Source organism: Ambystoma mexicanum, chromosome 1p (genome assembly GCF_040938575.1).
Source record: "Ambystoma mexicanum isolate Mex_15411 chromosome 1p, UKY_AmexF1_1, whole genome shotgun sequence".
In the NCBI taxonomy this organism is placed as follows: Eukaryota; Metazoa; Chordata; class Amphibia; order Caudata; family Ambystomatidae; genus Ambystoma; species Ambystoma mexicanum.
In genome coordinates this window covers 1094323483-1094340655 of record NC_090921.1, presented here as the reverse complement: position 1 = coordinate 1094340655, position 17173 = coordinate 1094323483, and the positions used below count along the sequence as shown (strand labels likewise).

General features: G+C 47.4%; 1 protein-coding gene across 1 annotated transcript in view; it reads left to right on the top strand.

The window, feature by feature from the left end:
- CFAP45 (cilia and flagella associated protein 45) overlaps positions 1-17173 on the top strand; it is a 368333-nt gene that overhangs the window by 152371 nt on the left and 198789 nt on the right. Inside the window, exon 7 of the mRNA XM_069604692.1 lies at positions 15752-15881. Coding sequence (XP_069460793.1) covers positions 15752-15881 — 130 coding nt within the window. The remainder of the gene's footprint in view (positions 1-15751; positions 15882-17173) is intronic.

Sequence of the window (17173 nt, the reverse complement as noted above, 5' to 3'; positions counted from 1 at the left end):
ACTTGGCCAAGTACTACTGTTGGTGAATTTTCCTTCAAGCACACTCGCCCTGGTTTATCCTTTACAAGGCACTGTGACTTATGAAGATAGTTAACTGGCATGTGGGTGGTAGTCCCAGACTCGCCTGCTTTCTACAAATCTTCTTTCTGGTAAACTCGGTTCACTCGCCTGCCAAGTATTAACATATGTTACTGTATTTTATAAAGTCTCTGTATGTGGGTCTGTTAAGTCAGTTTTTCTGAAGTCAAACTAAGGGCTTTGTAAAACCATTCAACTGAGACAGTACAAGATTCCACTCTTAGTATAAGGCTGCACCACCCGTGAATATGGTAGCGTAGACAGAGCAGCTAGGCTTATCTCAAGAGAAAGAGGGGGCTGTGGGAAAGTACATAGAACCTGTAGTATACCAGGGGTTCAGTAGAAACACAGCCAAAAGTATTACACAAAATAAAGGTTTATTATAAATACATGTGAGCCAAGTTAAGTCTTAGGGTAAGTACTTGTCATAGAGTCATAAACACATTTATAAAAACACATCACTATGCTTGAAGATGCGCAGACCAAAGCATAAACCTTCTTCTGAATACCTAACAGTATAAGGGCAGTCCGACCTTATCAAACACATTTAGTATAGGACACACCTTTTCATGGGGAGTAAAACCACAAGTTACTTTTAGATGACTTTACAGTAAGTCAAGGGTAGTAGACCCTGTCAGTTATGCAGTGACACTCAGCTCAGGAATCGCATAATCAACCAACCCTGTTATCGGGATACCTTTCTGAATAGTGGAACACCGATTCAAGGAACAGTATATACCTTTAACTACATTTTGGATAACAGTTATACCAGGTGAGTAAGACTTTTTGGTGTAATACTCAAATACAGTTGCTTTTCAGATCAGTGGAACACAGCCTAAAATCAGCAAGAACCCTCTACACTAATTTAGGATGCACCAGGCAGACCAAGGTTAGACTTACTTTTAAGTTGCTAGTAGCTCCTTTAAAACGTATATGGGTTATTTTAGGATGGCAGAGAGCAAGGTAAGTAAAACCCATATACTTTTTAAAGGAGCTACTAATAACTTAAAAGTAAGTCTAACCCAAGGCAGACTTATTCTGGACAGGCTAACGGCAAGTCAGCGGAAGCAAGAACCAATCGGGGCACTCATACATTTATATCCTAACAGGAATAGTAGTGAGGCCAACCGCATTACTTTTGGGAAGTGGCACGACCAATTCGGAGGTGAATAAAACAACCTTACATATACTTTTCAGAATGGCACAACACAAATTCAAAGTAAGAACGTGTGTAACTGCTCACTCTGAGTTACAGTTACCAACCAATTTGCTCACAAGTAAATAACCTTTAAACCCTTGTTATACTTTTCAAGGCAGAATCCTTTTCTTATCCAGTCCTTCCCTAGTCTAATGCATGAGTTCTCTTAGAGGCAGAAGAGGGACCCTAGTGATCTAGGTCCAGCTGTAGGCAGCGTGAGCTACTGTTCTGTTGCATCAAAAGTCGGAGTTCCTGTGGAAGACTGTTCAAACAAGTGAGTAGTTCACTTGAGAGTTTGATAGGGTCCAAGGACTTCTGAGAAGACACCCTAAGAGGATTCCAGCAGTGGGCCTGGTTGAACTGGATGAGAGTACGCCCAATCACAGAAAACAACCCAAATCTTAACAGAAATGACAAAGGCGTAAGGTAGGTAAATACCCCAGTACCCCAGCCAACACAGTACCTTAGCATCGAAGAAGAGTTGCAGCAAGAAGACTTCAGGATCTACAGCCAAAACAAACAGGTAAATTAATTTTTTGCTCATGAAGACGGAAGACAGGACGTTGGAAGGGATTTTGCAGCAGAGATCGACGGAGGAGGCTCCAGGCAAGAGTTTCTTTGCAGCTCGATGTGGATTTGTGGTTTTGGCGCCCTTTTCTGGAGCCAGAAGAAGACCAACTAACACTGATTGGATTTGCGTCACCAATCTGGTCCAGCACTCTTGTGAGGGGACTGTAATCGTGGCTCTTGAGAGCCAGGAGGAGGCCACCAAAGTTTGTGCTCGAGTCAGAATTTGGAAGACCATGCACCGCACAATTGCACAAGGGCGCAGGGTATTGGGGTGTTTCAGCCCTGCAAGGTCGCAGCATGACGTTGGATGACTCAAAATGCAGGCCTTCTTGAGGCTAGTGGATCACACTAGGCTCTGGGTCGGGTTGTGATTTCCGGAATCCCCAGGTTGCGTGGAAACCTCTGGAAGGCTCTGATTACACAGCGGGCTCTCCGGTCATTGGAAATAATCTCAGCCACATTTTCTTCATCTTCCTCTTTGGATTTGGTTCCAGTGGTCAACTACCTCCTCAGGTTCCAGGATCTGACTTTTATGCAGGAACCCAGCCAATCAAACACACATCAACATTCAAACCTGGTGGGTTGGCAGTCCTTTCAGGACAGCCAGCCTTCCAGTTTGAACTGGATTATGGCAAGCAGGATGGAAGACAAAGGGCTGCTGAGTTTTGGAGTTTTGGAGCCTGGGCGGGCTTGACCGAGGTTTCCCGCCAAAGATATGAATCACACAAAGGACTTTTCTGCCCTGAAGGGCAGGGGAAGATCCAAGAAAGCACAAGGAACACTAAAATGGCAAAAAAAGAAGACAGGCCATTTTGGTAAAATGCGGACCCATGGATGCCTTTACCCAAGCTGTGAAAACAACCTGCGGTAGCGGTGCACCAAATTTGTAAAAAGGTTCACTGCCACCATCCATTTAAGGTAAGCTTGTTCCTGTAACAAAATTGTTACAGTGCTAGTGAGAAAGGGAATACATTGTATCCCCCCCACTACTCCACATAAGGAGGGGTGTGCTGGGTTCACCTAACAAAATGTAGAAGGGATAGACAAATCCTTTCTACCCTAGGGGCCTCTAGTTCTCATAAGGTTAGCCACAGAAAGGGCCTCATCACAAGTCTGGCGGTAATGCAGCGCAATTACCACTGGGCGGTAATAGCGTTACCACTGGGTTGTGTGGGACAATTGGCGCTGCATCACAACCTGGCGTGAACACGCCGCTGACTCTGGCGGTAACGCTAACAGCTACTCCAAAATAAGTGGTGCTAATATCGCTACTGCCGGCAAACTGAGCGCTATTAGCGCCAGTGGAAATTGCAACACCGCTGGAATGGGAAGCATTGCGGCGGGCATTTTGAAAAACACAATCCATTAAAAAATATCTCCACTTGCTTCAGTCATCCAGCACTGAAAACCATCCAAAATGTCTCACCGTGCAGCAGTCACCCCAGTAGGCCAACCCCAGGAGGGCATGGCAGACAAGCCACAGAGAAGTACCCGTCCCACACACAGAGATGTTCCCAGCCTGCCAATCACTTGTGGAATCAGAAAGAATACAATATTACGGCTGTTACACCAAGCAAAGGAAAATACACCGACACAGGCTTGTAAAGATTACCAGAATCTTTATTACAAAACTGAACAGTATTGCACAAAGCACACAAATATCTATTTGGCTGTCAATACATCACAGAGACGACCAGCAGGGTTCAATGTGAGCAGTGAGCAGAATTTCCTAGCTGGACATCAGAGTATTTATACAATTTGTTATAATGATGTCCAGCCTCTTACAAGTTAATAATACATTGGGCTAGGGTCGCGCCAGGTTCACTTTCCTAATTTACATATCTCGTGCATGTGGTTTACTTTTGAATACATTTACTAACACACTCTATTATTCTTTAATTTAACGTTACACTCTTTACGTATCGTTTTAATCCAGATTAAACAAATGTTTCGCATATCGTATTTTGGATAGCATTACTGTTCTTGTAGTCTAACATTTGCTAATTCAAGTAATCCCCTGATCCCAAGGTCAACAAACGACAAGGTCTACATGACCCGAACATGTAGCCTCAAGGCAGGTTGGACATTAACCCTCCTACAGAGGTTGAAGAGGTTAAGGCAAGAACAAGAGCACACGAGATGGCCATTTTAGACTACAGGGTGACTTTTACACAGCAAGAGAACCTAAAATGGCGGTTTGATTCAAGATGGCGGCTTACATCAATTTCTAAGGTCAAGACCTTGCCGTAGAGAGTTATTCGCGTACAATTTTTAAGCAACTTGGCATAGGCCAATATACATACAATCGTTACAATAGGAGGTATAATTTAATATCCAGTTTGACACACTGTGCACCTCAGAACAGCCCTGTTGGCTGCGCATCAGTGCCCCGTAGAACCATGACGGTGCCATGGAACAAGCCACCTCCCACCCAATCCCACCATGTCTCGGGAGGATAGCTCAGCTGCAACCTGCTCGTCTTGGAAGCAAGACGACCATGGAGTTGTGGGTAGAACCTAGGTATCAGGCAAAGCAGTGGGTGATGATGAGGTTGAGGTCACAGGTAACCTGCACATTGAAGGGGTGGTAGTGTTTGTGATTATAGTACACTGCTTCATGGGCCTGGGGGAGGCCGGGGCTTTGGGGGGGCACCAATGCAACATGTGTGCAGTCCAGGGCTGCAATCACATTAGGCAATTGGGCTACTGAATAGAACTTTGCCTTCATGGCATTGACCTGGGCTGGGGCACTGGGCAGTGCGATGTGTTGTTGCACATGTCGTATGAGGGCATCCAGCAACTGGGCAATATCTTCACAGAAAGTGGGCTGTACGTACCATGCATCATACCCACAGAGTGCTGGAAGGTGGCATTACCTAGGAATTGTACTGACACTAGCTTGAGCAGTGGGGCACAGCTGTGTGGATGTTTATCCTGCTTCCTATGTCCTCATGTATTGTACTGAGAAGCTCAGTAATGGTCTCCCTGTTGAGGCGGTACAGGGTCACCGATTGGGTGTCAGTGAGGGTCCAGGGTGAGGCTCTTCTCCTCCTCCTCCTCCTCCTCCTCCACCTCATTATCCTCTCAACGCCCCCGCAAACCCCCCCATGTGCTCCCTGTACCCTGGCCTGCTCATCCTGCCTCTCTGCTTCCAGAAACAGCATGAGCAACTGCCTGTCCCAGTCCACAGTGGCTAAAGGCAGCATGGTGTGTAAAACAGTGTTTGGGGTAGGGATGTGCCTTATGTAGCCATTTGGAGTGCATTGGTTGTACCTGTGCCTTGATTTCTGCCTCCTGTGTCCATTTACCTCCAGCTACAAGCTGGAGGTAACTGCAATGTGTCTTTGGCGCTATTAGTACCGGCCATGGACTTGTGATACAGCTGTGTTTGTGTCTTGTGTCGCTGGGTGTAATAGCGCCGGCTGTAATAGCGCTGCCTGCTTTTACAGTCAGTGGTATTTGCGCCAGCTGTTGATCCGGTGCTATTACCTTTACCACCACTTTTAATGGTTACCGCCAGACTTGTGATGATGCCCAAAGTAAAAGGGGAGCACACAGGGCAACCCTGTAACAATAAAAATGTATATAGCAAAAGTTGTGAGAGGATAAAATTAAAAGGACACTATGAAGAGTCTTAAAAGTTACACTCATAAAAAGGATCTGTGAGTGTGGAAAAAGGTTCCCACTCACTGGGGTATAGGGAAAAATAATCTACCAGTCTACCAAAATGTTCTGGGGTTCTCACAAGTAAGGTAAATTTAGTTTAGCTCTAAAGTTAAAATCTTACCTAACAGCGTCCCAGCTCCAGTTCTCGGAGTATTTGTTGCCCCTCTTCCTCTGCCACCACCTCTTCAGGTCCCAGGAGCCTTTCTGCCCACTCGTGTACTTTGTTTCTGCTTCACAAGGGCTTCTGCTCCATCTGTTGCAATCTCGGGACGCGTGGTGTTCTACTGCTCTTAAGGAGGTCTACGTGGGATCCACAAGGCCAGTCTGCTTTGGGGAAGCATCCTCGCTCCCCTGGTCTCAGGACCGCTTTCCGCCTTTGTTCACCTGCTTGCCGTTTCATTCTCCTTCTCGGGATCGGATTCAGAGTTCTGTCTCACGTCCTGGAGCTCTAGCCATCTGCCAGCTCCACTATGCCGGCTCTTGCAGTTGCTCCGGGGAGGACTGACTTCCATATGTAGACCTTCTTTCCTTTTTATTGTCCTATTGAAATTGACCATCTGTGATAGTCTGGACAGTTCACCCTGGTCCCGCGGGTCGATCTTCATCATTCCTTCGCCAGATCTATGGACTCTTCATATGATCGCTGTGCTCTGTCCTATCTCCTCCTCTCCCATTAATGGTGGCACTCGCTGAGAAGTTCACATGGCTTCCTTCAACTCCTCTAAAGTCATCATTAATATCTACCTTAATGGCACTGTCATGGTCCAAAGCCCTTAGGCCAATCCCCTCCTCTTTGATAGGCACTTCCCTCGCCTCATCATTTTCCTCTCATCTCCTGCTGTCCCCTCCTCTCCCCCCTTGACCACCTTGCCCTCTCTCTCTCCTCCTCCTCTGCCCCTCCTAGGGCTCTTTCTCCTCCGCAGGGCGTACCTCTGATCTGTACCCCTCCCCGGAAGGTCTTTAAGGCTGGCAACCTTCTTCCTATTGCCACTCTCAACTCTCGCTCTGCTGTCAAACACTCCTCTGACATCTGCCACCACCTTGAAGAACTAGATCTTGATGTCCTTGGTCTTACTGAGACATGGATCACGATCAGCTCTGTCACGAGCTTTGACACCCTCCTTAATGATGGCTACAGGATCCTCTCCGCACCCAGATCCTCCAGGTCCGGTGCGGTGGTAGCCCTGATCTTTCCTGAGTGGATTCCTGCCTCTATCATTCCCACTCAGACCTACTTCTCTTTTGAATGCCTTGTTTGTAGGCTCTGTCTCTCCTACCCATTCTCTTACTGTGGCTACCATCTACCGGTCTCCTGGTAAAATCACCTTATTTCTCTCTGAATGGGCGAACCTCTCCTCCTCCCTCCTGGCCGCTACCACTCAACTCCTCCTCCTCGGTGACCTCAATATCCATTTAGACTCTCCTTGTTCCTCCTCTGAACTCTTGTGTGACCTCTGCAACTCCCTCTCACTGTCCATCCTCCCCTCTGGCCCGACTCACTCTGCAGGGCACACACTCAATGTCTTTATCTCCTCAGACCTCCCCCTCTCCATCCCTCTGACCACTCCTCTCTCCTGGAGCGATCATTCCCTCCTCTCCTCTCATCTCTCCCTCTCTTCCCCCCAAGCCTACCCCAACATTGCCACCTACCTTCTCGAACATCCGTCCCATGAAGCGTATGTCAGTTGAGGCTTTCGCTGACACCTTCTCTCCCCCCTCTCCACCTATGGCTGTCTCACATCCTGACACAGCCCTGTCTCTGCTCTGCAATTTCTGATACTCTTGATGCTCTTACCCCTGTTATGAGGATCCGTTTAGAGTCCAAAGCCAAGTACAATTCCTGGTATGACTCCGACCTAGCTACACTTAAACGTAAGTGTAGGGCTGCTGAGAGGAAATGGGGGGGCTTCTTGTTCATCCTGTGACAAACTGGCCTGTCGCCTGTGCCAAAGGCAATACCGACTCTCTGTTCTCAGCAAGAAGAGAGTCCACATTCAAGCCTGTGTCTCTGCGGCATCTAACAATTCGGCCGAACTCTTTTAAAATCTGCAAGGAGTTGGCCAATCCTGATGCAGTCTTTACACACCCTGTTGCCTCACAGGCTCTTTGCAATGGCCATGCCTCTCACTTTATCTCAAAAACCCAGGACATCCTGTCCACCCTCTCCTCTCTTACCCCTCCTCTCCCCTCTCCTTCTATGCTTGCTGACCCTCCTTCAGCCAAAAACCCACCCTCCTTCTTGTCCTTTCCTCTTTTCTCCCCTGATGAGGTCGCTAGACAAGTCCGATCTATGAAGCCTCGTCAAAACAGGTACATCCCTGTTCCTCTAAAACCATCAAGGAGCACGTTGACACCCTTGCTCCGGCCCTGCGAGCCTAAGAACCTCTGGGTTATCTTTGACTCCACACTTTCCTTCTCCGCCCACATCTCTGATGTCTCTAAAAAGTCAAACTTCCTACTGCACCTCCGCAGAGGTACTCTGCCTTTCCTTCCCTTCCCCCAGAAGCTCACTGTCTCCCAAGCTCAGGTTCCCTCTAGGTTGGACTATTGTAACAGCCTCTTTCTAAATCTACCTGACTCTACTCTCCGCCCTTTGCAACTTATCCAAAACAGAACTGCGAGACTTGTACTTGGCCTCAAGCCCTGGGATCGCATCTCTCCAGCTCTGAAATCTCTCCATTGGCTCCCAGTGGATGCAAGGATTAAATTCAAACCCTCTGCATTGTCCACTAGGCTTCCAGGGGCCTTGGTCCAAAATACCTTCAGCCATCCCTCCGCAAATACCTCCCCTCTCGAGCTCTTCACTCCTCTACTTCTAACTCCCTCAGGGTCAGTAGTTTTTCAAAGAAACGAGCTGAGGGTAGATCTGTCTTCGCCTGGGGCCTCCCTCTGAACAGCCTCCCTGCCACTCTAAATCCTGAGGAGCATCATCTCTGGTTCCGGAAGCACCTCAAGACCTTCTTCTTTGCTTCTGCCTTCGCTCCCCCTCTCCCTACTGATCTGTTCTCTCTTGGCGCCGTGCACCTGGCCACCCTCTGTCTTCCGGGCACAGGTACCTGCTCACCCTGCTTCCCTCCCGCACTGCACCAGGGTCACCCCTTGCACTGAGGTCTGTACCTATACCCATACAGTCCCCACCCCCCTTTTTCTTCCTGCACTTATCAGACTACCCTTTCTGCTGCCTTAAACCCAGCACTTGCCACTTGCTGGCTGCACTACCACTGTTTGTTGCCTTTATTATTTATTTATTATTTATGTTTCTCCTTTGCTCCGCACTTTCCACTTCTCCCCCTTCCATGCACTTTTCCCTTCCCCCTCTCCTATACACTTGCGCATTCTCAATGTCATTGGGACTAGTACGATCGTTACTTTGTTCTCCCCTGTTCCCCTCCCTTGCCTTGTAGCGCTCTGAAACAGTTGTGTACGAGCGCAATAGAAATAAAATATCAATTCAATACCCAGCCAGTCCCCCCCTTTTTCTTCCTGCACTTATCAGACCTACCCTATCTGCTGCCTTAAACCCAGCACTTGCCACTTTCTGGCTGCACTACCACAGTTTGTTGCCTTTATTATTTATTTATTTATTATTATTTATCTGTTTCTCCTTTGATCTGCACTTTCCACTTCACCCCCTTCCTTGAACTTTTCCCCTCCCACTCTCCCATGTACCTGCGCGTTCTCAACGTCACTGGGCCTAGAAGATTGTTGTTTTGTTCTTCCCTGTTCCCCTCCCTTGCCTTGTCGCGCTGTGAAACACTTGTGTACGAGCGCCATAGAAATAAAATATAGCATATCATAACTCTGCACCTCTTCCTCGTCCTAAATTGATATCGTTCTCCATATGCACAGTCACGCTCTCCTTGGTTCCAGTGGAGTCTGAGTTTAAATCAAGTGTGCAGCCCCTATTCTTCCTCGTCCCAGTACTATCTAAAGGGGTGAAAAGGTCTACCTTACACAGATGCATGGGTTGATAAGGTATTACAGATCTCTGAGGGGGGTAGGAGGTTGATAAAGCTGGGATATTGTCACGGTTATACCGCGTTTCTCCTTGGCTGTCGTCCTTCATCCCACAGGAGGTATCTCTGCCTGTGCGATCCTCTCATGGTGCACCACCCCCATGCAGACTACTGGACTGTGGCTGAAATGCTCTGGTCACACAAGAAGTATTCTCCCTCTAGAGAGGGGGCAACATCCTCTGATTCGTCACAGTGCCTGGCGCCTTGTCAGCCTACTGGATGGCTTTACACAGTATGCATCTTTCAGATCCCTGCACAAATCCAATCTCCCTGCGGCATTGCAAACTGGATCTGTGCAAGCAAAATCATCTTCAATTTTCCTTTGGGAAGGTACAGATTGGATCCTGAAAGGTTGAGAGTAGTGTGCAGGCCTCATTGTGTGTTGGCACCATAAACACACCAGAGTAATAACCTAGTCCCTACTCCAGGCGACAAACAGTTACTATTGGAAAAGGGGCTGGGGATCCATAATCCCTGCAACTGAGAGGACACAGGTTTTAGGGGTTTTGGTCCTCCATGCCCTGATATGATGAGTCAAGTGGACGATCCCACCATCACTGGGGTAGCATGGGCTCTGACACAGAAGGCATTTGATTTGGAGGCTGTGGTGGATCCAGATTTAGAGAAGAGATGAGTAGAAAATAAAAGAATGTTCTTTTCTTGGTTGATTAGGTGGCCAGTCTTGTAGCCTTGCTTTGCAGTCCTGGAAACTGTGAAACCCAGAGAAGTATCGGGAGTTCAACTAGTTGGGCGATATCCCCGGCGGATCACTGGTTTGGCGGAACAGTAAGTCCCCATTCCCCATTGTGCCCAATAGGGAATTTTTGGCGCTGCTACAGCCGGCAGTATTAGCGCAGCAGTAATAGCGCTAGAAATTAGCAAAATCGTGGCAGATTTGTCCCTAGTTTAGAGCTGGCGGTAAATCCTGAAAAACCCGTGATTTGGCAGACCCTTAAATGCGGCGGTAATAGCGTTACCGCTGCATTTAAGGGTTACCGGCAAACTCGTGATGAGGCAGTTGGTAAGGAGCACACCAAACAGACTGACAGAAGCTTAGTTAGGGCATACAAAGTCTTCCCGTTAATGGAAAGTTGAGCACCTAATAGACCCCTACTAAACTGTGAGGCATGAGCCAGGTTTTCCTACAAAACGTCTTCTCCCAGGGCTCTGCCCCTAGCTCCTGTTTCAACATGATGTGCTGCAGATTCACACATGCCCTGGGTGGTTATCTTAGTATCTAGAAGCCCTGCCGCAAACTGTCTGTTTCTCATTGGGAAAATGAGAAAGTACCTCTCAAACTCAGCAAGTTCCACTACATTTTCTCATTTACATCTGCCAAAAAAGGTGTCTGCATTGGCCTGTCGTAAGTGGAGCCCAGAGAGCCCAGAATAGGCATTTATCTTTTCTCCTATTACTTTGGGGGCCTTGTCCTCTTTACCAAGGATAGATGCTGACACTGAAGATCAAGAGGGCCTGGAGTGTAGGGTGGCCACCACTGAATAAGACTGAGGCAGGAGTCTAGACACACCTGTCCTGTAGCTTGTCGGTGGTAATGCAGATCTATTTTTGTTATTATTTTGAACTGTGTGGGGCTTGACCTATAGCTTCTTGGCCTCAGCCAAGACCTCTTTTTGCAGAGCTATGTCCGGTGTTTCTGCTGCCATAGAGCTCCTTTCAGGACTACTGGTTCAGCTTGCAGTTATGTCCGAAATTGCATGGACCCTATGACTCCCTCTCATGGAGCAATCTCAAATAGGTCCATTTCGTTGAGAGGGGGGCGGGCATCATCGTTCCCTGATGGGATAGTCTGATCACCATCCGGGTCCCTTAGGGAGTTGGGAGAAGCATTTGGATGTGCCAGAGTTTGTGGTAGAAGAGGCGGAGTAGGAGAGGACAGAGCAAAGGCAGCATTTCTAGTGGAGGTGCCACAGGCTGTAGTGCAACTGTGAATTAATATAACAAATGGCCAAGGGCTAGAACCTTATGGTTTTTGAATGCCTGCCATATGGTGGTAAAATGGCAAATAACTAAAAAAAAATCTTTTAAGTGTTACTATTCTTTGATCAAATTGATGTTAACAACAATCCATCAAAACTATTATTTAGAACAAATGAATACACATTCACACTGCAGCCACCAGTCCTGTATTGCAATGGAATAGGTGAAAAGGGTAGGGTGGGATGCAGAGACATTCACATTCTGGCTGACTCACACCCTGACACAGCCCTTTCCGTGCTCCCCTCTGCTATATCTGATACTCTCAGCTTACTTGCCCCTGCCATAAGGATCCGCTTGAAGTCCAAAGCCAAGTGCAACTCCTGGTACGACCTCGTCTCCCTCAAACGCAAGTGCAGGGTGGCTGAGAGGAAATGGTGTGCTTCTCGTACTTCCTCTGACAAACTGGCCTGGGCAAACTCCTGGAAAAGCTGGCCATCTCCCAACTCATTCTCCACACTGAATCTGTTGGTTGTCTTCATGATCATCAGTCGGGCTTCAGAGCTGCCAGAAGCAAGTAAACTGCTCTCCTGAACATCCATAAAGACCTGCTCTCCAACCTTGATTCCAACACCCCCTGCGTGGTTATCTTGCTTGATCTCTCTTCTGCCTTTGACACAGTCAACCATGCCATCCTGCTCAACCGTCTCAGGTCAGGCCCTGGCGTGGCTGGCTTCTTTCCTCTCTGATCGACCCTCCCAGGTCCAACTTCGGTCCTTCCTCTCCTTTATCTCTATCTCTACTTCTCTCCCTGGCACTTCAACCAATACCTGGCACTTCTTGCCCACCGCATTGCTGCTCTTTGCCCCAACTTCCAGTGCTATGCAGATGACACTCAGCTTATTTTCAGGCTACCTTCAGCCGCCTTTTCTCGTTCACTCATCTCTGACTGTCTGCATTCAGGAGTGGTGTGCCGCCAATGATCTCTGCCTTAATGCCAGTAAGACTGAGATTCTCCTCATCGGCACACCCGCTCCCTCCTTTCCTGCCACTCTTTGGCCAGCCTCTCTTGGCCCTCTTCCTGCTCCCACCTGCAGGGCTAAAAACCTTGGGGTCACCTTCGACTCCATGCTCTCCTTTTCTCCTCACATCTCTGACGTCTCTAAGAAGTCACACTACCAGATGCACCTCCTCAGAGGTATTCTTCCTTTCCTCTCCTTCCGCCAGAAGCTCACTGTCTCCAGAGCTCTGGTTCTCTCTAGGCTGGACTATTGCAACAGCCTCTTTCTAAGTCTCCCTTCTTCTACTCTCCGCCCTCTGCAACTCATCCAGAACAGGACTGCGAGACTTGTCCTTGGCCTGAAGCCCAGGGATCGTATCTCTCCAGGACTGAAATCTCTGCACTGGCTCTCAGTGGCTGCAAGGATTAAGTTCAAAACCATCTGCATTGTCCACAGGGCCTCCTGGGGCCTGGGTCCTCAATACCTTCAACTCTCTCTTCCTAAATAGCTTCTTTATCGAGCTCTTTGCTCACCCGCCTCCAACTCCCTCAGGGTCAGTCGCTTCTTCAAGCAACGAGTTGGTGGTAGATCTCTTGCTGCGGCTGGGGCCTCCCTCTGGAACCGCCTCCCTGCCCCCCGGAAACTTGAAGAGAACCATCTCCGGTTTCGGAAGCACGTTAAAACCTTCCCCTTTGCTTCTGCATTCTCTCTCCCTCTCCCCTGCTGAATTCCTGGATGAAACTGCACTGGTTACCTGGCCACTCTTCTGATCTCGGGCCCAGGCCCTGCCAGTTGCACACCTGCACTGCCTCTCTGGCAACCCCCGCACCTGGGGACTGTTTTTCTGTATCCCTACAGTTCCCCCCTACCAGCACTTGCCACCAGCTGGCCGTATTTTTTATTCAGCTTATTTATTTTATCATCCCATGTACTGCACTTTCCCCTCCACCTTACCCCACACACTTTCCCCCTTCCCCCTTCCCATCCACTTGCGTGATATGAATGACTCCTGGCCTAGTAAGATCCTTGTCTGTCTTCCCTCTGTTCCCCCTCCCTTGCCTCATCGCGCCTTGAAACACTTGTGTATAGGTGCATTATAAATACCATATCATATGTTATCATATATCATATCATATCATATCATTGGAGCAAGCCAACCACTCCATTCGTAGAGCAAATTATCTCTTCCCAAGAATGTTCTCGACGGGGAGGAGCAATGCCTCAGTGAATTAGACATGGAGGAGGGTGAAGCCAAAATGGCCACCTCTGTGACTCACCGCTTATCTGTCGTTTTGTGATTAACCAGTGTGAGCTGCGTCATAGGTCCTGATTGCATGAACGTAGTTCCATTCTTGGCAGTACTACCTTCCTTTGCCTCAGATCAAGGAACTCTGGGTCCAACATGAGTGTTAGCCCCTGTCAAGGAAACATTACTCGAGTAGTCAGTTTCAGTCCTCTTTTTGGAGGGGACCCCAGGGATAACCTGTGTATTAGGGTTAGATCTGTGAAGGGCAACCTTGGAAAGCCGGTGCACGATTTTTCCTTTGGCGGGAATCTATGGTGCTGGTATTGGATTTAGCCAATAAAGAGAACTCCTCGGAATAGCCCATAGTTCCAAAAGTGTAACAAGCTCCTGAAAGGAGAACCTTGCGTTGGCCTCCGGTGTCCTAGTGATCCTTGTAAAGAGGAACGTCAGGCTTTTCCTGGTAGCGCTGGGTCGGCGAGTGTCCAGGTTTGTACTGACAGCCCCCGGGAGAAGGTCACCAGCCCGTGCTGCGGGGGGGGGTTACAGTAGAGACACGTGTCCCACCGATGATCGGGCCTGAGACACCCTTAGCAGACTGCATGAGGGTCGAAGACCACTATATGGTGATCACAGGATGTAAATTTACTTACCCCTGGCATAGGCGTAGGTTACCAGATCCTGATAACCCATGGTGTGAGTGGAGAAGAATAAAAATACAAAAAACATAATTAAAAAATGAAGGACAAAAATAGCAGGAAAATCTTACCGTGCCGGCAGCATGGAGAAGCAGACTGAAGGGCGAACCCTGAGGGGGGGCTTGGTGAGGTGGTCAATAGCCTTGAACACATTAAACTGTGCATTAAAATCAAAGGGCTATTATTTTTGTGCTGTGAAATACTCATTCCGATTCAGATTCTCAAACATTTGTGGACATAAGTGATGAGATGCGCTAGCCTTTTCGCCAAAAAAGGAGTAGCCTGATGCACAAAGGGCCTCTGAAAGAGCACACCTTAGATGTGCTCCTTCAGATGCGCCTTTACACACGTGTGCCAGTCACGGGGCATTTCTGCCCATTTGAAAGCATATCTCAAATTCCCAAATGAGATGTGCTTTTAAATGCTCAGAAATGAGGGTAATCTCTGACCTTGTCTTGATTTTTTCTTTCAGTGTGACACTTGCATTTCCATCCACAAGACAAGGGTGGACATTCTTTTCTTTTTCAATCAGCAACCACATGGTTGCTGGAAGCCAGTCAGAAATTGGTGTTGGGAGAGTGCTATCGACATTAATGTATGCAATGGGGCTGGACTGTGCTACCATCCAACCCCTTCTGAAATTCGCAGGTCACCTCTTGAAAATAAGGTGACCTGTGTATTTCCGCAATGAGCGCTAGGTAAAAAAGTGCATTCTTTGCACTCTTCATTTGTGCTCATTTTTGAGAATCTGGCCCATTGGACCACGTGACAGTAAACTGGTTTACATGGGCATTTACCTTTTCAGTGGTGATCAATTCTGCATGAGGGATTCTCCCGTTGATACATTCATCAGCATTTCAGATATGTTTAGCTGCTAAGACTGATATGCCAGCAGAATAAGTAAAATGTACTTGTTGGTCTAAAGTCCTGCATTCTTAATCCATCAGCCTCTAGGAAAATACAACCCAATCTTGGCTCTCACCTGCTTTGGAATATTTCCAGGAGTGATTGTGGAAAGGGGAAGTGAAATGAGAGCAGCGAGGGGGGCACGATGAAGCATAGTCTGGAGTGGAAGAAACCAATCACTGTCCTGCTTTTAACCATTGGCTTCTAAACACCTAAAATACTCTATACCCTCTCTGTTCTCATGCAATAACTGTTCATTGCTTTCATACGACAGGGAAGAATACTTTAATTATTTGTATTGGGTTGTTAATTGGGCAGTAATCCTATTACATATGTGCCCTTCCTGATTGATGGATATTGAATATGTTGCCTTTGCAGTAAATGCCATTGAGCGGCCATAGACAAACCCTTATGTCTCCCTTATTGCTTTTTTTCCATTAGAGGTAAGATGCACATCATCAATCAAATGGGAGAAAATGAAGAACTGAGAATCCTCCAGGAAGAACAAAGGGACCAGGAAGCCCAACAGATGTTGCACTACCTAGAGGAACTGCAAATGAATGACTTCAAGGCAAGGGACACAGTTGTTTTTTTCTGTTGCATTTGGAACTTATGAATCCAAGAACATTATATGAACTAGTCCTCTGGGTTAATGAGTCTATAGCTTCCATCACATGGAATCTCTGACCTTGTGGGGTCACTAATCTGATAAGAGCAGGACAGTAGGGAGGGTAAGTCAATACCTAGCTCCTGGTACCTCTCAACTAGGGTTGAACATGGAATTGGAGCTTAGGGATAAAGGAGGGCTGGCCCCTAGATCACAAGCTTCAACCTGTTTCAGTCTTACCTGACATTTGATGAGAATTTGCACGGCTATAGAAAGGGGCCCCGAGGTAACAGAATTTGAGTACAGAAGTGCAATTTCTGTCTGCTTCTTTCATATGTAAATGTCAATATCGGGGAATGTAAAGATGGATCCCACCAGTTGAAGAGACACAGTACTGTGTAAATAGTCCTGCTAGACAGACATGTTTTCATTAAATTTCCTTCAGCAAAATTCCAAATTTTTTACAGTGGTAGAATCCACAGAGCCTAAACTTGGCAAGGGCTTCCACAGGTTCAATATACCTTTTGATCCATCCATGGTACGATCGGGGCACAGCTACAAGATCTGAAAGACCCATGCACATAACATGGAGAGCCTGCCAACATTATATCACTGTGCTTAAAGTAAGAACAGTGAGCTTAGCACTAATGGCCTCTCACCAGCACTTGCACATGAAGGTGGTCTTAATAAAGAGAGACAACGCAACAACCTTTCGTATCATCATGTACCACATTTGCTAAGAAACAACCAGTTGATATGACATTGGATTATAAGGAGAAAAGAATCAGGTGACAGAGCATGTATGTTAGAGTAGATTTCCTTATTGAGTGAACGTCTATCCACCTGCGAGTCCCCCAGCACTTTTAGCTTTTATCTAAATCTCCTGAGTGAGTGGAAACCTTTTTCCACACTCACTCATTCGTTTACTCTGCACTTGGGAACCTTTTTTTAAATCTCTTTTGATACTTTCTAATGGAGTTATGCTTTCCTCCTTCTTTTCTGCATCCACCTTTTACTATTGCAGTACACAGCACTTTCTGTGCAGTGTTGCTGGGAGCTCCTTGGGCTTTCCTTTCTATTTTACCTAGGTTAACTACAGTTACCAGGGCAAGGGAAAACCATTTTGGCCCTCCTGTATTTTATTTTGTGATGTGTGGAGTGCTGAGGAGAAACAGTCTCCCCTTTCTCACTGTTCCAGTAACATTTAGTTACGGTTATAAGTTCACCTGACAGACTACTGGCTGTGTACCTCTTTG